The sequence below is a fragment of the Oncorhynchus kisutch genome, linkage group LG29 (assembly GCF_002021735.2).
Source record: "Oncorhynchus kisutch isolate 150728-3 linkage group LG29, Okis_V2, whole genome shotgun sequence".
Lineage (NCBI taxonomy): Eukaryota > Metazoa > Chordata > Actinopteri > Salmoniformes > Salmonidae > Oncorhynchus > Oncorhynchus kisutch.
Window position 1 is genome coordinate 36,177,409 of NC_034202.2, and position 27,680 is coordinate 36,205,088.

Sequence of the window (27,680 nt, forward strand, 5' to 3'; positions counted from 1 at the left end):
TGTGTGTAGGTATGTGTGTTCTCACCAGTGAGGCAGTGTGTGTAGGTGTGTGTGTTCTCACCAGTGAGGCAGTGTGTGTAGGTGTGTGTGTTCTCACCAGTGAGGCAGTGTGTGTAGGTGTGTGTGTTCTCACCAGTGAGGCAGTGTGTGTAGGTGTGTGTGTTCTCACCAGTGAGGCAGTGTGTGTAGGTGTGTGTGTTCTCACCAGTGAGGCAGTGTGTGTAGGTGTGTGTGTTCTCACCAGTGAGGCAGTGCGTATGGTAGCGAAGTGTTCTCTGTTGCGTTCTCTGTAGTGTTTCCTTGGGGGTTGAGCGGCCGGGGGCTCAGTGGGATGGCCCTGCACCTCTGGGTCACCATGGTTACCCTCCTCTTCCTCCTGGCCAAGGCATTGTCATCATTATCAACATCATGTGTACATGCAGTGTATATATATATATATATAAATAAATAATATAGCGGTGTGTGTATCAAGGTGTGTAAAGTGGTGTGTGTATGTATGGTATGTATAGCAGTTTATACAATGTGTGGGTCTAATCCTGGACGATTGGTTAAAACCGCATTCCAGCCGGTGTCTATTCCACAAGTTACCACCGGCTAAATCTATGACATTAAAATGCCTATTTACTCTGTTCCATCGGACTGCTTAATCCACTGTCTCAACAGCCCAGCCAGGCAATTTATAAACTTGATCTCCACTATAAAAAGCATCTGGCCATTATCTCAGATTTCTTTTAGACTAACATTTAGTTTTCAACAGCGGAGATTTGTATAAACCTTGCCGTCTGTCTCTCTGACATTTGCAACATGGCTTCACTGCCGAAATTCCATCCTCAGCGGTCCCATAGTAATGAATGTGTTGGGAGTCGGGATGAGATAGACAGGAAGCTTTTCTCAGCCAGATGAAATCATTGTTTTTATGGACATATACAAAGAAATGTCAACCGAAAACAGGTAAAACTAAACAAAATGCAGATAGTTAGCAGTCTTCCCAGCTTCAGTTTTTAGTCATTGTGTTAGCTGTGTTGTTGGCTAGCTCCTCTGAACAACACTGTCCTGACGAGAGAGCACATTTTCTATGCCAGGTGAAATCGCACATCATTAGCACATTGTTATGGATGTCTCCACATAAATGTCACTAGACAACGGCTTAAAAAAATGCAAATGCAGCTACTTATTCTGGCTGCACTGCTGTTGCACTGACGTGACTAAGCCGTAGTTGGCTAGCTAGCAAGGGAAAAGAACGTTACGAACGAATGAGTGGGTCACGTCCATAAACACAGAACAAAAAGACTGAACGACTGGGTCGCGTCTCTGGCAGCCAAACCGATAGAACAAACGACCAGCCAGCTTGGGTAGCAAACCTAGATTTGTGTCGGGACTACAGTAATAGTCAGAAGTTTAGACACACGCACTCATTCAAGGGGTTTTCTTTATTTGTACTATTTTCTACATTGTAGAATAATAGTGAAGACATCAAAACTATGAAATAACACATATGGAATCATGTAGTAACCAAAAACATGTGTTAAAGAAATCAAAATATATTTTAGAATCAAGCAGCCATCCTTTGCCTTGATGACAGCTTTGCACACTCTTGGCATCCTCTCAACCAGCTTCACCTGGAACACTTTTCAAACAGTCCTGAAGGAGTTCCCACATATGCTGAGCACTTGTTGGCTGCTTTTCCGTCACTCTGCGGTCCAACTCATCCCAAACCATCTCAATTGGATTGAGGTCGGGTGATTGTGGAGGCCAGGTCATCTGATGCAGCAATCTATCACTATCATTTTTGGTCAAATAGCCATTACATAGCCTGGAGGTGTATTTTGGGTCATTGTCCTGTTGAAAAGCAAATGATCGTCACACTAAGCACAAACCAGATGGGATGGCGTATCGCTGTAGAATGCTGTGGTAGCCATGCTGGTTAAGTGTGCCTTGAATTCTAAATAAATCACAGACAGTATGATCAGCAAAGCACCCTCACTCCATCACACTTCCTTCTCCATGCTTCACGGTGGGAAACACACATGCAGAGATCATCCGTTCACCTAATCTGCGTCTCACAAAGACACGGAGGTTGGAACCAAAAATGTTTATGTTGAGATGTGTCCATTGAATTCTCTGAAGCATTCATTTGGGCTGCAATTTCTGAGGCTGGTAACTCTAATGAACTTATCCTCTGCAGCAGAGGTAACTCTGGGTCTTCCTTTCCTGTGGCGTTCCTCATGAGAGCCAGTTTCATAGTAGCGCTTGATGGTTTTTGTGACTGTAATTAAAGAAACCTTTAAAGTTCTTGACATTTTCAAGATTGACTGACCATGTCTTAAAGTAATGATGGACTGGTGTTTCTCTTTGCTTATTTGAGCTGTTCTTGCCATAATATGTTCTTGGTCATTTACCAAATAGGGCTATCTTCTGTATACGACAGCCCTACCTTGTCACAACACAACTGATTGTCTCAAACACATTAAGAAGGAAAGACATTCCACAAATTAACTTTTAACAAGGCACACCTGTTAATCGAAATGCATTCCAGGCGACAACCTCATGAAGCTGGTTGAGACAATGCCAAGAGCGTGTAAAACTGTCATCAAGGCAAAGGGTGGATGCTTTGAAGAACCTAAAATATATTTTGATTTGTTTAACACTTTTTGAGTTACTACATGATTCCATATGTATTATTTCATAGTTCTGATTTCATCATTATTAGTCTACAATGTAGAAAATAGTACAAATAAATAAGAACCATTGAATGAATAGGTGTGTCTAAACTTTTGACTGGTACAGTATATCTCGCGGAAGGAGGAAATAGTATGAATAAATATATCAAAATAAAGTTTTTAAATTAAAGTGTCAATCATTTGAATATGTTGGTAACCCGATATATAAAAGTGATAATTTCTTCGAAGCCGTTGTTTGGAGTATATATATTGGCACGGGGTCGCTTAGTCTCGGGCCTAACACCCATGCCAATATATCCTCCAAAACAGCGGCTTCCCGGCCATCATCACTTCAGTGTGTAGTAGCCCCACCAGTTTGAGGTGTATGACAGAGCTGTTGGACATGACCGTGTGGTCTCCCTCCATCAGGTCCAGTTCACTGCGGTCGTCCTGTGCTGCTTCATTCAGACTGTTGACTGAGCTGCTCTGGGAGCTGATAGACATACTGGGGATGGACTGGTTACTGCCCACACTGTTCACTGTGTCTGTACGACCTGCACCGTGCTCCACCTCCTAGACACACCCAGACAGAGAGAGAGCCACCCAAACAGTGAGAGAGAGAGACAGACAGCCAGAGAGAGAGAGAGAGGGGGAGGGAGACAGACACAGGGAGACAGACAGCCTCACAAATAGGAAAACAGAGAGTGGTCAGATAGTATGTTCAGTTTCATCCCCTGGCTGCTACCTCTGCTCTGATTGGCACTGAAGATTACATGCAAACTACCCCACACACACACACATCCTCTTCCCCTTCACCACCACACACACCTCGTCTCCATCCTGTGTCTCAGCCTGTGGTCCGTTGTGAGCCTCCTGGAACAGGATCTTCTTCATCTTACGGTACTGCAGGTTGTCCAGCTCCCTGACCGCCTCTTTGGTCCTCAGGATCAGATCCATCAGAACAGAGTCTGGACGCTCTCGTTGGACAAACGCATGCTACAGGGGTAGGAGAGAGAGGGAGGGAGGGAGGGAAAGTGTGAAGGAGGAGAAGGATGGGGTAAAGTTAATTTATTAATTCAAGCCTATTCAGTTGACCAGTTGACATTTACATAGCATAATTTTTTAGGGCGTTTTCACACTTCGTGCCTTCCAGACAATTTTTGTTAACTTGGTGCGTTTGGAACTGAGACCTCTCAAAAGAACCCCGAAACAAACTGAGATCGAGAGGTGGTCGGAGTTCAGTTCGCTTGAATTCTGCGGTGCGGTCTCTTTTTTTTAGGGCAATGTGAACGCAAAGCTTCCCAGGTTTGCTTGTCATTATTCCTGCACGACACACTAGACTACTGCAACACCGTTCCCCCTGCCATAACCCCTCACACTAGACTACTGACATAACCCCTCACACTAGACTACTGCAACACCGTTCCCCCTGCCATAACCCCTCACACTAGACTACTGCAACACCGTTTCCCCTGACATAACCCCTCACACTAGACTACTGACATAACCCCTCACACTAGACTACTGACATAACCCCTCACACTAGACTACTGACATAACCCCTCACACTAGACTACTGACATAACCCCTCACACTAGACTACTGACATAACCCCTCACACTAGACTACTGACATAACCCCTCACACTAGACTACTGACATAACCCCTCACACTAGACTACTGACATAACCCCTCACACTAGACTACTGACATAACCCCTCACACTAGACTACTGACATAACCCCTCACACTAGACTACTGACATAACCCCTCACACTAGACTACTGACATAACCCCTCACACTAGACTACTGACATAACCCCTCACACTAGACTACTGACATAACCCCTCACACTAGACTACTGACATAACCCCTCACACTAGACTACTGACATAACCCCTCACACTAGACTACTGACATAACCCCTCACACTAGACTACTGACATAACCCCTCACACTAGACTACTGACATAACCCCTCACACTAGACTACTGACATAACCCCTCACACTAGACTACTGACATAACCCCTCACACTAGACTACTGACATAACCCCTCACACTAGACTACTGACATAACCCCTCACACTAGACTACTGACATAACCCCTCACACTAGACTACTGACATAACCCCTCACACTAGACTACTGACATAACCCCTCACACTAGACTACTGACATAACCCCTCACACTAGACTACTGACATAACCCCTCACACTAGACTACTGACATAACCCCTCACACTAGACTACTGACATAACCCCTCACACTAGACTACTGACATAACCCCTCACACTAGACTACTGACATAACCCCTCACACTAGACTACTGACATAACCCCTCACATTGGTGCCATAGGAGAGAGAAGATGGTGTGCAGGTTTGCAGAAAGAAAATCTGTGCTGTGGTTGGATATTGATTAGCAATTGTCAAGGATGCACAGAAATGCCAAAATATGCGTGGAGTTGTTTTGTTTAGATTATGTGTTTGCAATATGTGATCTATAGGCTGGGTGTTAAGTTAGTGGTATATTCCATAGAGGGGTTTGAATAGAGAGAAGACAGTAATCTATAGGCTGGGAACAATTCTCGCTCTTAAAGGGGCAGTCGCCTATATTGGGTGTATAAATTCATTATTTTATCTGCAGTTCACTCTTCTGCTATTTATTCTGTTACCAATAATATTTACATGTTAATAGTATCTTCTGATTACATTTATTATGTCTCATATTTTGCATTGATTATTATTATTTGTAGTTTTACGGCTTTTTCCCCCCCAATTTCGTGGAATCCAAATTGGTAGTTACAGTCTTGTCTCGTCGCTGTAACTCCCGTACGAACACAACCAAGCCGCACTGCTTCTTGACACAATGCCCACTTAACCAGGAAGCCAGCTGCACCAATGTGTCGGAGGAAACACCGTAAACCTGGCGACCGTGTCAGCGTGCACTGCGCTCAGCCCGCCACAGGATTTGCTAGTGGGCGATGGGACAAGGATACGATGCTGGGCCAATTGTGCACCGACCAATGGGTCTCCCGGTCGCTTCCGGCTGTTGACAGAGCCTGGAATAGAACCCAGAATCTTTAGTGGCACAGCCAGTACTGCGATGCAGTGCCTTTCATCACAGCGCCACTCAGAATACGTTTGTCTCATATTTTAACCAATTGCAATCTATAAGATTCCAAAATGTATGTTGGCTGTATCACAACCAGCCGTGATTGGGAGTCCCATAGGGCGGAGCACAAGAACAGATTCTGATGGAATGGCTCGTCCTGCACTTTGTAAAAACCCCAAAGTGCATTGAGTGAATATCTTGGTTAGTTTTTAAACATAGTGATGTGAATGCAACAAGTACTCTGTAAACTATTTAGTGAATATAAAAGAGAACAGTTCTTTAGCTTTTTTTTTTTAAGCACAGAGTTCACTTTAAAGAGGACTGAGATCGGGTATTTTAAGAGGACTATATGCGAAAAAACCCCAAAACCTAAAATCTTCATGTCAATTTATTATTATTTATTTTTTTAAGTGTTCTCACGTTTAGTAGATGGTCAGACTTGGGTCTATCCTGGGGGATTTTCTGAAGGCAGGAATCAACAAAGTTTCTAAAGTAATCCGTCCTGCATAGAGAGAGGAAGGGAAGGAGAGAAGGAGGGAAGGAGGGAGGGATAAAGAGCAAGTGAAGAAGAAAAAAACATTGTCACAATTACATTGAAGTAACAGTAAAATCCATCACCTATGATAGCCCTAATGCGTAATAGCTATAGCACTACAATAAAATGCTATATCCTTATGAAAATACCTGGAGTTGTGTGTGTGTGTGTGTGTGTCTGTCTCAGGGTCTCCGTTATGAAAATGTGGCACCGGACATTTAAGAAATGTACCGGACCCCGTACCCGGATTAGGGAGTCCACCCGCGGTGCTCAGAACGACAGAAATCACATGTTGATCATGGTAATTCATCTGAACAGAACGTGCAAGTGGAGGATACAAGGACGTGTCCTTCTTTACCACTCACATTGAAGACGTTAGAAGAACCTTTACTTAGACAACAAGAGGAGTAACGAACAGCTAAATCACAAGCCAAGGCATACGAGCCAAGGCATACGGGCCAAGGCATACGGGCCAAGGCATACGGGCCAAGGCATACGGGCCAAGGCATACGGGCCAAGGCATACGGGCCAAGGCATACGGGCCAAGGCATACGGGCCAAGGCATACGGGCCAAGGCATACGAGCCAAGGCATACGAGCCAAGGCATACGAGCCAAGGCATACGAGCCGGCTCGTGTGAGTTAAGTTTGGGGGAAGCAAATGTTCCCAGTGAATGCACCTTTAAAATAAAGCATTCCTTGCATCATCACGTTTGCAGAGACTGATGTAAGACAGTCCACTATGCAGAATGTGATGAGTAGATTGGCTAGTCATGATTTAGGTTTATAATACAACTGAATCACTGTTCTGAAAAAAGACAATTCTACTACACTTTGTATGACTGGAGACATCAGCTGAATCTTTTCTTAATATGACAAATGACAGGGTAGCCTACTCTTCTGACAATGACAAACAGATCAATAACATCAACGCTGTCCATATAAACAGGCCTCAGAGAAGGGGAGACACATAGAAAATGACGTCCATCTAAACTGGAGGAAAGTATTGTCCAGAAACAAACATAAGTGGCACTGACCCAACGATGATAAAGAGTGAACATGCTCAGTGTCCACTCACTGGGGATACGGCCGATGCTCTCTGCTGGTGCCAATAAGCTAGCATATAGGACTACTGTTGTTCGCTCAATTAAGTTGAGAATTTTGATAAATATAAAGACAGGTTAGAGTCTTTTATTTGCTTTACAACAGTCATTTGTTTTCCAAACTATGTTTTCTCACGATTTCATTTAGAAATATAGCGATATGACTGGCAGGGCCCCTCTACTTTTCACTGACAGTCACAACTGATCTATTTGGTATTTGCAGCACGCGCTGCTTTTCTTTCCCGACCGTAGGCAATGAGATTTAAAACGATCCACAACTTATCATTTCTTTACAGCTAGGGGTAAATGATAGTCTTTGGCCAAATCATGCTTTAGTAGCCTATTCTGAATGATTTCATTTATTTCTGTATAGACAGTAGGCTATATCATTTTGGCAATTTAATTCAATTCACTTAGCGAAAGCTTCCCTAAGCCTTATGGACGCGCTGCCTATGTCAATCTACTATCCCCCTCAGTAGAACAGTGTACCTATTCTATTGGTCAGCTTGTGGAGAAAGAAATAGCCGAAACAGACTCTGGGACAGTTGTGGGACAATATACCCCAAATTCATACAACCAGTAGGCCTAGGCTACATAATTTTTTTTTTTTTACATTCAAAAGCAATGAGGCTCATGCAACATATTAGACCGTTTAGCTTAAAATGTTGATAAACTGTTATTTCTTCACATTATTAGGGCAGCAATGTGCCAAGACTGGACAATGAAAGAAAGTTACAAACCAATAGAACACGAGCGAAATAGCTTACTAGTTTCAATGGCCTGTCTTCAGACAAGTCTTGATCAATGGCCTGTCTTCAGACAAGTCTTGATCAATGGCCTGTCTTCAGACAAGTCTATCAGATAATTGCCTCCAATGATTTTGCCTTTAGGCTACTTTGAAGCAAGGTAAAACATGCCTCATAAAACATGCCCCGTGCTGTCCAGTGTAAATATAATTATTCCTTGTTTTTTCGTGAAAAAATTGTATATATTTCAATATTACTTTCCATCTACGAACTGAACATACTCTCCTGCAACCCGCCTCACCCAATGTGGTACGGATCTGTTATTTTGTATACTTATAAACTGGAACAACCATCAAAAGCTAGCCAGCTAACGGGCTACTAGCTAGTAGTCAATTAGCCATTGCTAGGCCGATCTGCTAGGACCACCTCCCGGCTAGCTGAAGAGGCCCATCAGCCACTCCTTGGGCTACAATACCTATTTTGCCAATTGGACCGGACTACCAACGTAATTCTGCCGACGGGGATTTTTCATCTGGCTCCTCCGTTGCGACATCCCCTGAATGCCATACCGCTAGCCGTGGCCTGCTAGCTGTCTAGAGCACATTGGACTGTTAGCTTAAGAGGCCCATTGGACAAATTCTTTGGCCACTATACCTATTTTGCCAATTGGCCTGGTTTACCACACGGAGCCCTGCTGATCCGTCTGCCGACGTAACTGCACGAGGGTGCCAAAACAGACTTTCTTCCGTCGCGACTTCCCTCAAAGACCCTTCCGCTAGCTTGCTAGCCCCGGCCTGCTAGCTGCCTGAAGCCACTCACTGGACTCCTATGATCACTCGGCTACGCATGCCTCTCCCTAACATCAATATGCCTTGTCCATTGCTGTTTTGGTTAGCAATTGTTGCCTTATTTCACTGTAGAACCTCTAGCCCTGCTCAATACGCCTTAGTTAACACTTTAGTTCCACCTCCCACACATGGGGTGAAATCACCTGGTTTAAATGATATTCGAGACAATAAATCTCTTTCATCGTCACTTTATGCACAGGTTTACCCCAACTGTATTCACATCCTACCATACCTTTGTCTGTACATTATGCCTTGAATCTATTCTACCGTGCCCAGAAACCTGCTCCTTTTACTCTCTGTTCCGAACGCACTAGACAACCAGTTCTGTTAGCCTTTAGCCGACCATTATCCTACTCCTCCTCTGTTCCTCTGGTGATGTGGAGGTTAATCCAGACCCTGCAGTGCCTAGCTCCACTCCCATTTCCCAGGTGCTATCATTTGTTGACTTCTGTAACCGTAAAAGCCTTTATTCACTGCCCTAGCACACTCCGCCAACCTGGATGTCATGTCTGAATCCTGGCTTAGGAAGCCCACCAAAAACCCAGACATTTCCATCCCTAACTATAACATTTTCTGACAAAATGCCAAAGGGGGCGGAGTTGCAATCTACTGCAGGGATAGCCTGCAGAGTTCTGTCTTACTATCCAGGTCTGAGCCCAAACAATTTGAGCTTCTACTTCTAAAAATGTACCTTTCCAGAAACAAGTCTCTTAACGTTGCCGCTTGGTATAGACCACCCTCTGCCCCCAGGTGTGCCCTGGACACAATATGTGAATTGATTGCCCCCCATCTATCTTCAGAGCTCGTGCTGTTAGGTGACCTAAACTGGGACATGCTTAACACCCTGGCCATCCTACAATCTAAGCTTGATGCTCTCAATATCACACAAATTATCAAGGAACCCACCAGGTACAACCCCAAATCTGTAAACACGGGCACCCTCATAGATATCATCCTAACCAACCTGCCCTCCAAATACACCTCTGCTGTTTTCAACCAGGATCTCAGCAATCACTGCCTCATTGCCTGCGTCTGTAATGGGTCTGCGGTCAAGCAACCACCCCTCATCACTGTCAAACGCTCCCTAAAACATTTCAGCGAGAAGGCCTTTCTAATCGACCTGGCCCGGGTATCCTGGAAGGATATTGACCTCATTCAGTCAGTAGAGGACATCTGGTTGTTCTTTAAAAAAGTGCTTTCCTCACCATCTAACATGCACATGCACCATTCAAAAAATGTAAAACCAGGAACAGATAAAGCCCTTGTTTCACTCAAGACCTGACTGCCCTTGACCAGCACAAAAACATCCTGAGGCGTACTGCATTAGCATCGAATAGCCCCCGCTATAAGCAACTATTCAGGGAAGTTAGGAACCAATATATACAGGCAGTTAGGAAAGCAAAGGCTAGCGTTTTCAAACAGAAATTTGCATCCTGTCACACAAACTCCAAAAAGTTCTGGGACACTGTAAAGCCCATGGAGAACAAGCGCACCTCCTCCCAGCTGCCCACTGCACTAAGGCTAGGAAACACTCATCACCGATAAGCATTTTTCTACAGCTGGCCATGATTTCCACATAGCTACCCCGACCCCGGTCAACAGCCCTGCACCCCTCACCGCAACTTGCACAAGCCTCCCCCATTTCTCCTTCACCCAAATCCAGATAGCTGATGTTCGAAAAGAGCTGCAAAATCTGGAACCTACAAATCACCCGAGCTAGACAATCTGGACCCCTCTTCCTAAATTTATCAGCCAAAATTCTTGCAACCCCTATTACTAGCTTGCTCAACCTCTCTTTCGTATTGTCTGAGATCCCCAAAGATTGGAAAGCTGCCACGGTCATCCCCCTCTTCAAAGGCGGAGACACTGTAGACCCAAACTGCTACAGACCTATATCTATCCAACCCTGCCTTTCTAACGTCTTCAAAAGCCAAGTTAACCTGTTGAATGTAGGGGGCAGTATTTTGATGTTTGGATGAAAAACGTACCCAAATTAAATTGCATATAATTGTCAGATTAGGATAGAAAACTCAAAAGTTTCCAAAACTGTCTAAATATTGTATGTGAGTATAACATAACTGATATTGCAGGCGAAAACCTGAGGATAATCCAACTAGGAAGTGCCTCTTATTTTGAAAGCTCCCTGTTCCATTGCATGCCTTCCCTCCATTTAAAGGGATATCAACCAGATTCCTTTCCCTATGGCTTCCACATGGTGTGAACAGTCTTTAGACATAGTTTCAGCCTTTTATTCTGAAAAATGAGCGAGAACGATCACATCGCGTCAGTGGATGGCTGGGTGCCAGCAGAGTTTTGCATGCGCAACAGCTTGGAGCAGACATTTTCTCGCTCTCTCTCCTATTGAAAAAGCTACGGTCCAGTTGATATTATCGATTATTGTAAAAACAACCTGAGGATTGATTATAAAAAACGTTTGACATGTTTCTACGAATTTTACGGATACTATTTGGAATTTTCTTCTGCCCCGTCGTGACCGCTCGAGTCTGTGGATTACTCAACTAAACGCGCCAACCAAATGGAGGTATTTTGGATATAAAAATAATCTTTATTGAACATGTATTGTGTAACTGGGAGTCTCGTGAGTGCAAACATCTGAAGATCATCAAAGGTAAGCGATTCATTTTATTGCTTTTCTGACTTCCGTGACCAATCTACTTTGCTGCTAGCTGGTTGTAATGTTTTGTCTGCTGAGAGAGATGTCCTAACATAAACGCTTGGATAGCTTTAGCTGTAAAGCTTTTTTTAAATCTGACACACCAGGTGGATTAACAACAAGCTAAAACTGTGTTTTGCTATATTGCACTTGTGATTTCATGAAAATGTAATATTTTTAGTAATTTAATTTGAATTTGGCACTCTGCAATTCAGCGGATGTTGACGAAAATGATCCCGCTAACGGGTTGGGTGCGCCAAGAAGTTAAACTGATCACTGACCATTTCGAATCCCACCGTACCTTCCCCGCTATGCAATCTGGTTTCCGAGCTGGTCACGGGTGCACCTCAGCCACGCTCAAGGTCCTAAACGATATCATAACAGCCATCAATAAGAGACATTACTGTGCAGCTGTATTCATCAACCTGGCCAAGGCTTTCGACTCTGTCAATCACCTTATTCTTATCGGCAGACTCAACAGCCTTGATTTATCAAATGACTGCCTAGCCTGGTTCACCAACTACTTCTCTGACAGAGTTCAGTGTGTCAAATCAGAGGGCCTGTTGTCCGGACCTCTGGCAGTTTCTATGGGGGTGCCACAGGATTCAATCCTCTGGCCGACTCTTTTCTCTGTATACATCAATGATGTCGCTCTTGCTGCTGGTGAGTCTCTGATCCACCTCTACGCAGACGACACCATTCTGTATACTTCTGGCCCTTCTTTGGACACTATGTTAACAAACCTCCAGACGAGCTTCAATGCCATACAACTCTCCTTCCGTGGCCTCCAACTGCTCTTAAATGCAAGTAAAACTAAATGCATGCTTTTCAACCGATCGCTGCCCTCACCTACCCACCCGTCCAGCATCACTACTCTGGACGGTTCTGATTTAGAATATGTGGACAAGTGCAATACCTAGGTGTCTCGTTAGACTGTAAACTCTCCTTCCAGACTCACATTAAGCATCTCCAATCCAAAATTAAATCTAGTATCGGCTTCCTATTTCGCAACAAAGCATCCTTCACTCATGCTGCCAAACATACCATATTAAAACTGACTGTCCGCCGAAGTCAAGGATCGTTAGATGTCATTTACAAAATAGCCCCCAACACTCTACTCAGCAAATTGGATGCAGTCTATCACAGTGCCATCTGTTTTGTCACCAAAGCCCCATATACTACCCACCAATGCGACCTGTATGCTCTCTTTGGCTGGCCCTCGCTTAATATCCGTCGCCAAACCCACTTAGCTCACCATAGCAGCACACACTCCAGCAGGTATATTTCACTGGTCACCCTCAAAGCCAATTCCTTCTTCGGCCTTCCAGTTCTCCGCTGCCAATGACTGGAACGAACTGCAAAAAAAATCACTGAAGCTGGAGACTCATATCTCCCTCACTAACTTTAAGCACCAGCTGTCAGAGCAGCTCACAGATCACTGCACCTGTACATAGCCCATCTGTAAATAGCCCATCCAACTACCTCATCCCCATATTGTTATTTATTTTGCTCCTTTGCCCCCCCAGTACCACTACTTTCACACTCATCTTCTGCACATTTCACTCCAGTGTTTAATTTGCCATACTGTAATAATTTCGCCACTATGGCCTGTTTATTGCCTCACCCCCTTTATCCTAACTCATTTGCACACACTGTATATATAATTTCTCTACTGTATTATTGACTGTATGTTCCATGTGTAACTCTGTGTTGTTGTTTGTGTCGCACTACTTTGCTTTATCTTGGCCAGGTCGCAGTTGTAAATAAGAACTTGTTTTCAACCATCCTACCTAGTTCAATAAAAGGTGAACATTTTTTTTTTAAATAATATGTTGTAAAATGTTCAGGTTTCAAGTATGTTTTCAAAATGCACCCTGCCTCCACCTGATTGCAAAGTGGCGTGTGACGTGCTGATGAAGCCTGCCTTCCAGTATGCATTTGAATGGGAAGCGTGTTTCAATTACCAGTTTAGAAATAAAAGTAGTAGCTCTTTTTAATCGTGGCCCAATTTTTTTTTCTTCTCTCTCAACAGGACTGGACTTATAAAAGCACAGTGTGACAGATTTTCCACATGTGATAAGATAGAATGAATACACACACACACGCCATTTTAATTCCACTAAATTATGCAAATGAACCCATAAACTGTTAAGTATGACCGGTCAAATGTATTTACATCAACTGGTATTCCAACAACGAATATTCCGCAATGGGATTCCTTTTTCGCGCCCACACTATTGGCCGGTAGAATTTCGATTTCTCTGCACTGAACGTTTTTTTACAGCTAACGGAAACTCTGGTGTGTGTGTTTGTGTGTGTGTGTGTGATAGTCTGTGTATAACACACTCACCAGTCGCTGGACTGCAGCGTAGGGCTCTCATTCTGCGCTATGTGGTATAAGGCACTCATAGCGTTCATATTGAACAGAGGAGGCTTTCTCTCCGCTGCACACAAGAGTTACACACACATTAGTCACATACACAGACATGTGTTTACACACACGGTATGTTGCACATATACACAATCGAAAACCACCCACACACATCTACCTACCTAGTTCTACACAGGTGATCCCCAGGGACCAGACGTCCACCTTCCCGTCATACTGGCCCTCGTCCATGGCCAAGATCACTTCTGGGGCCATCCTGAAGAGAGAGGGGGAGGGGCAAGAGCAAGGAGGAGGTGAAGAGGAGAGAGAGAGAGAGAGAGAGAGAGAGAGAGAGAGAGAGAGAGAGAGAGAGAGAGAGAGAGAGAGAGAGAGAGAGACAGACAGAGAGCTCAATTACAATCATTGAACATTTTGCCTATAGAAGGCATGTCAGGTAGAGCCTATAGAAGGCATGCCAGGTAGAGCCTATAGAAGGCATGCCAGGTAGAGCCTATAGAAGGCATGCCAGGTAGAGCCTATAGAAGGCATGCCAGGTAGAGCCTATAGAAGGCATGCCAGGTAGAGCCTATAGAAGGCATGTCAGGTAGAGCCTATAGAAGGCATGTCAGGTAGAGCCTATAGAAGGCATGTCAGGTAGAGCCTATAGAAGGCATGTCAGGTAGAGCCTATAGAAGGCATGTCAGGTAGAGCCTATAGAAGGCATGTCAGGTAGAGCCTATAGAAGGCATGTCAGGTAGAGCCTATAGAAGGCATGTCAGGTAGAGCCTATAGAAGGCATGTCAGGTAGAGCCTATAGAAGGCATGTCAGGTAGAGCCTATAGAAGGCATGTCAGGTAGAGCCTATAGAAGGCATGTCAGGTAGAGCCTATAGAAGGCATGTCAGGTAGAGCCTATAGAAGGCATGTCAGGTAGAGCCTATAGAAGGCATGCCAGGTAGAGCCTATAGAAGGCATGCCAGGTAGAGCCTATAGAAGGCATGCCAGGTAGACCCTATAGAAGGCATGCCAGGTAGAGCCTATAGAAGGCATGTCAGGTAGAGCCTATAGAAGGCATGTCAGGAAATAAAAACTTGTCATCACACGGTCAAAGCTTCACCCCCTGGTAGACCCCGCTGACTGTTGGGCTCTGCTGTCCCTCACCAATATGGAGTCCCCACAAAAGAGTTGGCTGGCGAGGCAATGGAGGCGGAGCCAAAGTCAGCTAGCTTGACCTGTCCTGGCTCCGTCAGGAGGATGTTACCAGCCTTGATGTCTCTGGAGAGGGAGAGGGATGGAGAGGGAGAGAGATGGAGAGGGATGGAGAGGGAGAGAGATGGAGAGAGATGGAGAGGGAGAGAGATGGAGAGGGAGAGAGAACGAGATTTTCAAAACAGTACTTTGGACCACATGCTAATCTCGTTATGGACACGTACCACTGGGTCAGTAGGTGTAATCTCATTATGGACACGTACCACTGGGTCAGTAGGTGTAATCTCATTATGGACAAATACCACTGGGTCAGTAGGTGTAATCTCATTATGGACAAGTACCACTGGGTCAGTAGGTGTAATCTCATTATGGACAAGTACCACTGGGTCAGTAGGTGTAATCTCATTATGGACACGTACCACTGGGTCAGTAGGTGTAATCTCATTATGGACAAGTACCACTGGGTCAGTAGGTGTAATCTCGTTATGGACAAGTACCACTGGGTCAGTAGGTGTAATCTCGTTATGGACAAGTACCACTGGGTCAGTAGGTGTAATCTCATTATGGACAAGTACCACTGGGTCAATAGGTGTAATCTCATTATGGACAAGTACCACTGGGTCAGTAGGTGTAATCTCATTATGGACAAGTACCACTGGGTCAGTAGGTGTAATCTCATTATGGACAAGTACCACTGGGTCAGTAGGTGTAATCTCATTATGGACAAGTACCACTGGGTCAGTAGGTGTCATCTCATTATGGACAAGTACCACTGGGTCAGTAGGTGTAATCTTGTTCCTGAATACTCCTCTGTCTCACCTGTGAATCATGTTGTGGGAGTGAAGGTAGGCCAACCCCTGCAAAGCTCCGTGGGTAATGGCAGCGATCTCCATTTCCTGAAGGGGATTTTTATGAACTACAGGATGAGTGAGAGAGGATATTTTAGAAAACATTTGCTAATAATTTGTAAAAAGACACATTGTGTCAAACACAGTCTAAATTGACCACGATGTAGTACAACACAAAAAGGAAGGTTAATGTTTCTAGAATGTTTTACCTTCTAGAACATCAGAAGCGGAGCCCAGACAGTACTCCATCACCAGCTAAACACAGAGAACACATCCAGGAAGAAAACAGGTCCATGGATATACACCTGAAGGTAAGGTTACTGAAACATCTCAGTGGGAGTTTTAACCTCAAAATGTGTGTGAGGGTGTTTTTTCTGGGTTTCATAGGTAGTAGCCCTCCATACTCCACTGTGTGTGTGTCTTACCCATGCTGTGTGTTCTCGTAGGTAGCAGCCCTTGTACTCTATGCTGTTGGGATGTTGAATCCTCTGGAGAAACTTCACCTCTTTTATGATGTCCTGCCATTTCTGAGAGAGATATTGTTTTATTTATTTATTTTTTAAATACCTGTATTGGCCCAAAAGCTGCATCATTAAAAACAAAGAAAGAGTGAGAGAAAGAGTGAGAGAAAGAGAGTGTAAAAAGAGAATAAAGCCATACAAAGAAAGACTTCATATATTTCTGTGGAGACATGGTGAGACTTCATATATTTCTGTGGAGACATGGTGAGACTTCATATATTTCTGTGGAGACATGGTGAGACTTCATATATTTCTGTGGAGACATGGTGAGACTTCATATATTTCTGTGGAGACATGGTGAGACTTCATATATTTCTGTGGAGACATGGTGAGACTTCATATATTTCTGTGGAGACATGGTGAGACTTCATATATTTCTGTGGAGACATGGTGAGACTTCATATATCTCTGTGGAGACATGGTGAGACTTCATATATTTCTGTGGAGACATGGTGAGACTTCATATATTTCTGTGGAGACATGGTGAGACTTCATATATTTCTGTGGAGACATGGTGAGACTTCATATATTTCTGTGGAGACATGGTGAGACTTCATATATTTCTGTGGAGACATGGTGCGACTACAAATGATTTATTGGTTCAACCAACTGGGGAAATGAGATGGGAGCAGAGTGACTACTCAGATCACTCTGAATGAACACAAAATATACAGAGAATTCTCTGTAAGTCTCCACTAAGGGTATGTTCTCATACGTGACACACAACCGGAATGGTGTCTGTCTGTCTGTCTACTGGGGTGCTTTTCTTCCTACACAGATTAGGTGTAATCTGATTACAGCTAATCTGAAATTACGAGGAGAGCGAGGCGAAAGTGAAAGTGTATGAGAGCCGTGGGGTGACCTTGGAGATAATGTGTTCAGCTCACATATTTCTATCGGGGAGTGTGTGTGTGTGTGTGTGTGTGTAGCAGTCGCTCTCGCCTATCGGGGAGAGTGTGTGTGTGTAGCAGTCGCTCTCACCTATCGGGGAGAGTGTGTGTGTGTGTGTGTGTGTGTGTGTGTAGCAGTCGCTCTCACCTATCGGGGAGAGTGTGTGTGTGTGTGTGTGTAGCAGTCGCTCTCACCTATCGGGGAGAGTGTGTGTGTGTGTGTGTGTGTAGCAGTCGCTCTCACCTATCGGGGAGAGTGTGTGTGTGTGTGTGTGTGTGTAGCAGTCGGTCTCACCTATCGGGGAGTGTGTGTGTGTGTGTGTAGCAGTCGCTCTCACCTATCGGGGAGAGTGTGTGTGTGTGTAGCAGTCGCTCTCACCTATCGGGGAGAGTGTGTGTGTGTGTGTGTGTAGCAGTCGCTCTCACCTATCGGGGAGAGTGTGTGTGTGTGTGTGTAGCAGTCGCTCTCACCTATCGGGGAGAGTGTGTGTGTGTGTGTGTCGGTCTCACCTCGTTGGACTGCTTCCCGTTGTAGGACATCTTCTTGATGGCCACCACCTCGGTAGTTCGCACATCCCGCGCCTTAAGACACAGAACACACAGGCCTTAGACACGGAACATACACAGGCAGAGAACACAGACACAGGCCTTATAACACAGACAAAGTAAACACACAGGCCTTAGACACAGAGAGAACACAGGTGGAACAGCAGGACTATTACAGCACAGGATTCGGTGTGTGTGTTTGCATGTTTGAGTGATGTTTGAGTGTGTGTGTGTGTGTGTGTGTGTGTGTGTGTGTGAGTGATGTGCATGTTTGAGTGTGTACATACAAAGTAGACTGCTCCAAAGCTGCCATGACCTATCTCTCTGAGGTCAGAGAACAGTTTCTCAGGGTCTTCCTTGAAGAATAGCTCGGCTACATCCGGGTCCTTCAGACTGCCCGCCCGCACAGTGGAGGGCATGCTGGGTAATGTAGTTTGCCGTCTCCCGGCAGGGCGGGGAAAGGAGGAGGGGCCAGCAGACTATCTGGCCGTTGGAGCGCAGCTGGATCTACGCCAGAGCAGCTGACAACTCATCTGCCAGTGGGGAGGAGCCAGAGGGGCTGGAGCATGGGCACCTGGAGGAAGTAGGAAGAATATGAGACTGGAACAGCTTTGTTACTCCGCTGGAGAAACATTGGATCAAACATTGCCTCTCACTCAGATTAACCTCATCCCCAGCCTATTGTGCACAGCGTGGGAGTGTCCATAGAATTATTTTAATTTACAAAGACATTTTGATTTTTACTACCTTTTTATTTGTGCATTTTTATTGTTCAGAAATGTGGTGGGTACTCTCTTCGTTCGCTGGACTTTATCCTGCTAACTGTTCCAAATGTCTGAACTGAATTTGGTAAAAGGGCTTTTATGTACTCTGCGCCATCGTCTTTGGAACACCTTACAAAATACTTTTAAACTGGAAGAACTTGTCCTGATTGGTGTTTTTAAATCACCGATGAAGGATTTTGAGGCTGATTCCCTGACCTGTCAATGTTTTTCATTTGCTGTTTTATACTCTTCTGATTTCAATGGTTTTTACTGGATACTTGTAGTTTTTCATGTTGTCTGTCTGTAATTTTTTTGTAATGACTTGGTGCTGCCCATCTTGGCCAGGGCGCTCTCTGAGCCCTTCCTGGTTAAATAAAGGTTAAATAAATAAAATTAAAAAAAATGGGAGTGGTCTTATGCAGTAAAATGTCATTTAATTTTATAGAATCAAAATGACTGCGAGGCTAGGGGAAAGTTGTGGTAGATTGATGAGTTGGTCATTAAATTGTTCTAAACTCACTACATTAAATTACACCTGGTAAATTTACTGGACACTACTGGCCTGGGCGAGCAGACGCACAAACATCATGTAGATCTTTAAACTACTGGCCTGGGCGAGCAGACGCACAAACATCAAGTGGATTGATCATTGATTTAACATCCAGGTTTAAACTAGGCTATTGCCTTAATGAGAGAGAGAAGTGGGGTCAGAGTGCAGTGAGAGATTCAGTGTGTGTGTGCGTCATTAAGTGACGTATTGATAAGTGTGTGTGCACGGATTTCTTCTGGGACTGAAACATTAGCCTCTGATGTGCAAATCAACACAGCAGAGCTCTCAATAAAACACACACCATTATGGGTTAGGGAGATATTTATTTAAATATATATATATATAAGAAAAGAAAAAAAAGAGGGGCGAGAGAGGAGCGAGAGAAAGAGGAGAGAGATTTTATGAACTTCTGTGAGTGTTATTTGTTTATGATCTATTTCACTAGCTTTGGTAATGTAAACATATTTCCCATGCCAATAAAGCTCTTAAATTGAATTCACACACAAACATCAAATTAATCAGATATACAGTGTAGACAGTGTTGTAAATGACTATTGGTGCTGGATATGTCTGATTTTTAATGGAATATCTACATAGGCGTACAGAGGTCCATTATCAGCAACCATCACTTCTGTGTTCCAATGACATGTTGTGTTAGCTAATCCAAGTTTGTCATTTTAACAGGCTAATTGATCATTTTTAAAACCTTTTGCAATTATTGTGTGAAAACGGTTGTTCTGATTAAAGAAGCAATAAAACTGTCCTTCTTTAGACTAGTTGAGTATCTGGAGCATCAGCATTTGTGTGTTCGATTACAGGCTCAAAATGGCCAGAAACAAAATAACTTACTTCTGAAACTCGTCAGTCTATTCTTGTTCTGAGAAATGAAGGCTATTCCATGCGATAAATTGCCAAGACACTGACGATCTTGTACAACGCTATGTACTACTCCCTTCACAGAACTGTGCAAACTGGCACTAACCAGAATAGAAAGAGTGGGAGGCCCCGGTGCACAACTGAGCAAGAGGACAAGTACATTAGAGTGTCTAGTTTGGGAAACAGACGCCTCACAAGTCCTCAACCGTTTCCAACTACAATAGTCATTTACAACATTAACAATGTCTACACTGTATTTCTGATCAATTTCTGATCAATCAAAAAAAAAAAGTGCTTTTCTTTCAAAAACAAGGACATTTCAATCTTTTGAACGACGGTGTATGTAGGAATAAAGTGACTAGGCAACAGGATAGATAATAAACAGTAACAGCAGCGTATGTAATGAGTCAAAATATTAGTGCAAAAAGAGTCAATGCAGATTGTTAAATAGTTAACCAAATAGCTACCCAGATGAACTATTTAGCAGTCTTTTTGGCTAGGGGTTAGAAGCCGTTCAGGATTCTGTTGGTTCCATGCTTGTCGTGCGGTAGGAGAGAACCGTCTATGACTTGAGTGGCTGGAGTCTATGACAATTTTTAGGGCTATCCTCTCACACCGCCTGGTATAGAATCAAATCAAATTTTATTTGTCACATACACATGGTTAGCAGATGTTAATGCGAGTGTAGCGAAATGCTTGTGCTTCTAGTTCCGACAATGCAGTAATAACCAACAAGTAATCTAACTAACAATTCCAAAACTACTGTCTTATACACAGTGTAAGGGGATAAAGAATATGTACATAAGGATATATGAATGAGTGATGGTACAGAGCAGCATAGGCAAGATACAGTAGATGATATCGAGTACAGTATATACATATGAGATGAGTATGTAAACAAAGTGGCATAGTTAAAGTGGCTAGTGATACATGTATTACATAAGGATGCAGTCGATGATATAGAGTACAGTATATACGTATGCATATGAGATGAATAATGTAGGGTAAGTAACATTATATAAGGTAGCATTGTTTAAAGTGGCTAGTGATATATTTACATCAATTCCCATTATTAAAGTGGCTGGAGTTGAGTCAGTGTCACTGTCAGTGTGTTGGCAGCAGCCACTCAATGTTAGTGGTGGCTGTTTAACAGTCTGATGGCCTTGAGATAGAAGCTGTTTTTCAGTCTCTCGGCCCCAGCTTTGATGCACCTGTACTGACCTCGCCTTCTGAATGATGGTGGGGTGAACAGGCAGTGGCTCGGGTGGTTGATGTCCTTGATGATCTTTATGGCCTTCCTGTAACATCGGGTGGTGTAGGTGTCCTGGAGGGCAGGTAGTTTGCCCCCGGTGATGCGTTGTGCAGACCTCACTACCCTCTGGAGAGCCTTACGGTTGAGGGCGGAGCAGTTGCCGTACCAGGCGGTGATACAGCCCGGCAGGATGCTCTCGATTGTGCATCTGTAGAGGTTTGTGAGTGCTTTTGGTGACAATCCGAATTTCTTCAGCCTCCTGAGGTTGAAGAGGCGCTGCTGCGCCTTCTTCACGATGCTGTCTGTGTGAGTGGACCAACTCAGTTTGTCTGTGTATGCCGAGGAACATAAAACTTGCTACCCTCTCCACTACTGTTCCATCGATGTGGATAGGGGGGTGTTCCCTCTGCTGTTTCCTGAAGTCCACAATCATCTCCTTAGTTTTGTTGACGTTGAGTGTGAGGTTATTTTCCTGACACCACACTCCGAGGGCCCTCACCTCCTCCCTGTAGGCCGTCTCGTCGTTGTTGGTAATCAAGCCTACCACTGTTGTGTCGTCCGCAAACCCACGCAGTCGTGGGTGAACAGGGAGTACAGGAGAGGGCTCAGAACGCACCCTTGTGGGGCCCCAGTGTTGAGGATCAGCGGGGAGGAGATGTTGTTGCCTACCCTCACCACCTGGGGGCGGCCCGTCAGGAAGTCCAGTACCCAGTTGCACAGGGCGGGGTCGAGACCCAGGGTCTCGAGCTTGATGACGAGCTTGGAGGGTACTATGGTGTTGAATGCCGAGCTGTAGTCGATGAACAGCATTCTCACATAGAGGTCCTGGATGGCTTGGCACTCAGCCCCAGAGATGTACTGGGCCATACGCACTACAGGGGCTGTTACACTGACCGTATTACCGCCAGCCATGAGTCATGAAGGCAGTCAAATTCCACATGACCACAGTCACGGTAACTAGTCTTCTTCAAGCTCTGATGCTGCTGATGGTCATTAGTAGCCTACCAAACTTGCTAACTGCCTGATACTCAGCACTCTATTGTCCCTCTAATCACTCTGACGTCAATGCAAATGCAACCGAAAATCTTATCAAAAAACACTTCATGAGAGCCCATGAGCTCATGTAGCGCAACATTTCTATAGGCTTTGCAATTGCGCGAGAAAACAGAGGGACAGCCTTGATTAAAAAGAGGAGAATCCCATCAGCTTTCTATAGGTTAGGCCCATTAGATTTATTTTTCAACTTCCCTAATATTAAGCACATTGTTTATATTTACAACAGGAGTTTAACCTATCTGTCTGGCATGAAAATGAACCACGGGAAAAGAGTCCTCCATTCACTATTTAAGAGCATAGATGGTCATGTATTTTTCCCCCTGACCCGGTTTCCAGACTTGCATGATAATGGTCCATTGTAAAAATCTAAATTTCACACATATTATTTAGTATATGGTAAATATGAAACAATATTTCGGCTATCACGTAAAAAAAAAAAAAAATAGGATCTATTTGAAGAAAGAAAAGTATATTTACACATTAGTGTTAGGCAGTTTGTTGTGGTACGAGGTGTTATGGATCACGATGAAGTCATATCAAAACCGTCGGACAGATTGACGTTCAACGTTGAGACGACCCATTCCCACCATCACTAAGGTCATGCGCACCACTTTCAATGACAGAGGCAATGCTTACAGTTCTAAGCCCAGTTACTGCTAGTGGAATGAGCACCGTGCTCATCAATCCCTGCTAAAGGGGGTTGAAACGGAAAATGTTCAACATTAAGACAAGTTCACTGAAAGTAACTAATCAGGTCAATCTAAATGTATAATAACCCTTCTTGAATTGATCAAATGAAGTTGGATCCAAGCAACAACAAAAATAATGATGCTGTACCTAATATATTAGTGCTTGTAAAACACTAAAAAGTTTGGTATATTATTATTATTTTTATTTTTTTAAATGCTCATGTTGGGAATTCAAAAAGCTCATAGTAAATAGTTGCCTCAGTTTTCTAAGTAGAACAATAGGTTTTACAGTGTGTACAGCATGAACCCAGAGAGTAAAAAGACAACTGACCAATCAACATACTATGATTCACACCCCGTGAACAGAGAAAGTAGGCCTAGAGCGCAAACGCTGTCAACCAATCAACACAGCAGTTCTGGCCTGAATCAGTGCATAAAACACAGTCCATGGACACAGTCACAGTAGAGAGACAAACGCACGAGGATTTAGCCCTTCTCTCACACACACACACAAGCTCCTCTGTCATTAGGATAAAGCCAGTGTTTAGCATAACTCTCACTATGCTACCACATCACTAGTCAAATCAAAGTTTATTGGTCGTACACAGCAACGTTAAATAGGGTGCAGTGAAATGCTTGTTTCTTTTTTTTTTATTCCCCAATTTCATGGAATCCAAATTGGTAGTTACAGTCTTGTCTCATCGTTTGCAACTCCCCTACAGACTCTGGAGAGGCGAAGGTCGAGAGCCGCTCATCCCCTGAAACACAACCCAACCAAGCCGCACTGCTTCTTGACACACTGCCCACTTAACCCAGAAGCCAGACGCACCAATGTGTCGGAGGAAACACCGTACAACTGGTCGACCGTGTCAGCGAGCATGTGCCCAGCCCGCCACAGGAGTCGCTAGAGCGCGATGGGACATCCCGGGACGGCCTAACCCTCCCCTAACACGGACAACGCTGGGCCAATGGTGTGTCGCGTCATGGGTCTCCCGGTCGTGGCCGGCTGCGACACAGCCCAGTATCAAACCAGGATATGTAGTAACGCAGCTTGCACTGCATTCGTTAGACCGCTGCGCCACTCGGGAGACCTCTGAAATGCGTATGTTACTAGCTCCAAACAATCCAGTCAAATGTCAAAAAGTACACAAATGATCAAAAGAAATTGTGAAATGGCTGAACGAATTTGGTAACGGATTTGTATTTTCAGCTCAGATGTGCTCACAAGGCAATGGCATACAACGCAGCCTTGGCATAGCCACGGCAATGGTGTTTCCATGTTTTTAAAATATATATTTTATGTATTCATTCAAATCGAACTTTATTTGCAACATTCGCCAAATACAACAAGTGTAGACGTGACAGTGAAATGCTTACTTACAAGCCCTTAACCAACAGTGCAGTACAAGAAGATATTTACCAAGTAGGCTAAAATAAAAAGTCATAATAAAAAGTATCACAATAAGAATAACGAGGCTATATACTCGGTACCGAGTCAGTGTGCAGGGGTACAGGCTAGTTGAAGTAATCTGTACATGTAGGTGGGGTTCACAGTGCGGACAGAACTGAGGTCCCAGTACCAAACGGTTCGCTACATGTACCATTACAGCCGTATCAATGATTCATTTAACTGAACCCCTGTTCAGTTAAATGGTTAAATGGAAAAACATCACCAAATTCACATTACATACTACTTATCAGACACTGATACTATTTACTGAGAAGTGATACTGTATTCTGGTTGTTGGGGTGGGATTGGCATGGGGCCGTGGTTGGCTTTTTACCATTCCTTTGGATTCCTCACATCTAACTCGCTGTCAGAATAAAGTTTGGTCGAAATGTATTTATTATTTAACTAGGCAGAGTCCGTTAAGAAAAAAAATCATCTTATTTACAATGACACCCTGGCCAAACCCTAACCCAGACGACGCTGGGACAATTGTGCATCACGGCCGGTTGTGAAACAGCTTGGAAACTAACCAAACGAACGCCTCTAGCACTGAGATGCAATGCCTTAGACCGCAGCACCACTCGTGAGACAAAATCAGTTGTTAGGTACTATTATTTATTGAATATTATATGAACACAAATCATTTAAAATGGCCAATTTGGATGCAATCAATTAGCATTATTTCTCAGAGATTATTATTATTTAGGTCAACAAAATTCACTTTGAAGGAATGCTAATCTTATCCGTTTCTAACCACAAAAAATTTCAGAACAATCTGAGTTGGTGGTTGTTGAAAATGTACCCAGGGTCACTGTATGTGTCCTGGGGTGGACTGGCTGGCTGAGAGGGTGTTTCTAAGCATGCCAGTGTTTTACTGGGACAGAGGCTGCTGCTACGGTGGGTTATGTCAGGTGGCGGCTGGTATAGAGTGGGTTGGGGGAGGTCAGGATAACAACACTGATCCTGTGGACTGTACTGTGTGGCGGGACGAGAGAACAGGCTTTACATTACTCCCTCTCTGATCGCTTTTTCTTGGGAGATGCAGAAATCCTAAAGACTACAGTACTGTCAGTGTGGCAACAGTGACCAGGCCTGAAGCTGTTATAACACATAGTAGAACACAAACATTAACAGGCTGTTACGCCACCTACCCAGGTAGCTCAACTAAGACGCCACCTACCCAGGTAGCTCAACTAAGACGCCACCTACCCAGGTAGCTCAACTAAGACGCCACCTACCCAGGTAGCTCAACTAAGACGCCACCTACCCAGGTAGCTCAACTAAGACGCCACCTACCCAGGTAGCTCAACTAAGACGCCACCTACCCAGGTAGCTCAACTAAGACGCCACCTACCCAGGTAGCTCAACTAAGACGCCACCTACCCAGGTAGCTCAACTAAGACGCCACCTACCCAGGTAGCTCAACTAAGACGCCACCTACCCAGGTAGCTCAACTAAGACGCCACCTACCCACGTAGCTCAACTAAGACGCCACCTACCCACGTAGCTCAACTAAGACGCCACCTACCCACGTAGCTCAAGTATGGCGCCACCTACCCACGTAGCTCAACTGAGACGCCACCTACCCACGTAGCTCAACTGAGACGCCACCTACCCACGTAGCTCAACTGAGACGCCACCTACCCACGTAGCTCAACTGAGACGCCACCTACCCACGTAGCTCAACTGAGACGCCACCTACCCACGTAGCTCAACTGAGACGCCACCTACCCACGTAGCTCAACTGAGACGCCACCTACCCACGTAGCTCAACTGAGACGCCACCTACCCACGTAGCTCAACTGAGACGCCACCTACCCACGTAGCTCAACTGAGACGCCACCTACCCACGTAGCTCAACTGAGACGCCACCTACCCACGTAGCTCAACTGAGACGCCACCTACCCACGTAGCTCAACTGAGACGCCACCTACCCACGTAGCTCAACTGAGACGCCACCTACCCACGTAGCTCAACTGAGACGCCACCTACCCACGTAGCTCAACTGAGACGCCACCTACCCACGTAGCTCAACTGAGACGCCACCTACCCACGTAGCTCAACTGAGACGCCACCTACCCACGTAGCTCAACTGAGACGCCACCTACCCACGTAGCTCAACTGAGACGCCACCTACCCACGTAGCTCAACTGAGACGCCACCTACCCACGTAGCTCAACTGAGACGCCACCTACCCACGTAGCTCAACTGAGACGCCACCTACCCACGTAGCTCAACTGAGACGCCACCTACCCACGTAGCTCAACTGAGACGCCACCTACCCACGTAGCTCAACTGAGACGCCACCTACCCACGTAGCTCAACTGAGACGCCACCTACCCACGTAGCTCAACTGAGACGCCACCTACCCACGTAGCTCAACTGAGACGCCACCTACCCACGTAGCTCAACTGAGACGCCACCTACCCACGTAGCTCAACTGAGACGCCACCTACCCACGTAGCTCAACTGAGACGCCACCTACCCACGTAGCTCAACTGAGACGCCACCTACCCACGTAGCTCAACTGAGACGCCACCTACCCACGTAGCTCAACTGAGACGCTACCTACCCACATAGCTCAACTGAGACGCTACCTACCCACGTAGCTCAACTGAGACGCTACCTACCCACGTAGCTCAACTGAGACGCTACCTACCCACGTAGCTCAACTGAGACGCTACCTACCCACGCAGCTCAACTGAGACGCTACCTACCCACGTAGCTCAACTATGACGGTACCTACCCACGTAGCTCAACTATGACGGTACCTACCCACGTAGCTCAACTATGACGGTACCTACCCACGTAGCTCAACTATGGCGCTACCTACCCACGTAGCTCAACTAAGACACTACCTACCCACAAAGCTCAACTAAGAGCAGTTAAAGTCGGAAGTTAAAATACACTTAGGTTGGAGTAATTAAAACTCGTTTTTCAACCACTCCACAAATTTCTTGTTAACAAACTATAGTTTTGGCA

The 27,680-nt window shown here is 44.8% G+C and overlaps 1 protein-coding gene across 3 annotated transcripts in view; it reads right to left on the bottom strand.

Moving 5' to 3' along the window:
- The window catches only part of LOC109873914 (serine/threonine-protein kinase TAO1-like), a 49,041-nt gene that overhangs the window by 17,503 nt on the left and 3,858 nt on the right, over positions 1-27,680 (bottom strand). For 2 of the 3 annotated variants that reach the window (XM_031809513.1, XM_031809512.1), the window contains 12 exons: positions 18,349-18,635; positions 18,026-18,097; positions 16,530-16,631; positions 16,314-16,359; positions 16,076-16,172; positions 15,209-15,322; positions 14,234-14,325; positions 14,031-14,124; positions 6,197-6,278; positions 3,489-3,656; positions 3,033-3,233; positions 242-376 (listed from right to left, as the gene is read on the bottom strand). In XM_031809513.1, the coding sequence (XP_031665373.1) occupies positions 242-376; positions 3,033-3,233; positions 3,489-3,656; positions 6,197-6,278; positions 14,031-14,124; positions 14,234-14,325; positions 15,209-15,322; positions 16,076-16,172; positions 16,314-16,359; positions 16,530-16,631; positions 18,026-18,097; positions 18,349-18,480 (1,335 nt within the window). In that variant the 5' untranslated portion in view covers positions 18,481-18,635. The remainder of the gene's footprint in view (positions 1-241; positions 377-3,032; positions 3,234-3,488; positions 3,657-6,196; positions 6,279-14,030; positions 14,125-14,233; positions 14,326-15,208; positions 15,323-16,075; positions 16,173-16,313; positions 16,360-16,529; positions 16,632-18,025; positions 18,098-18,348; positions 18,636-27,680) is intronic. The other variant, XM_031809514.1, reaches the window with a different exon arrangement.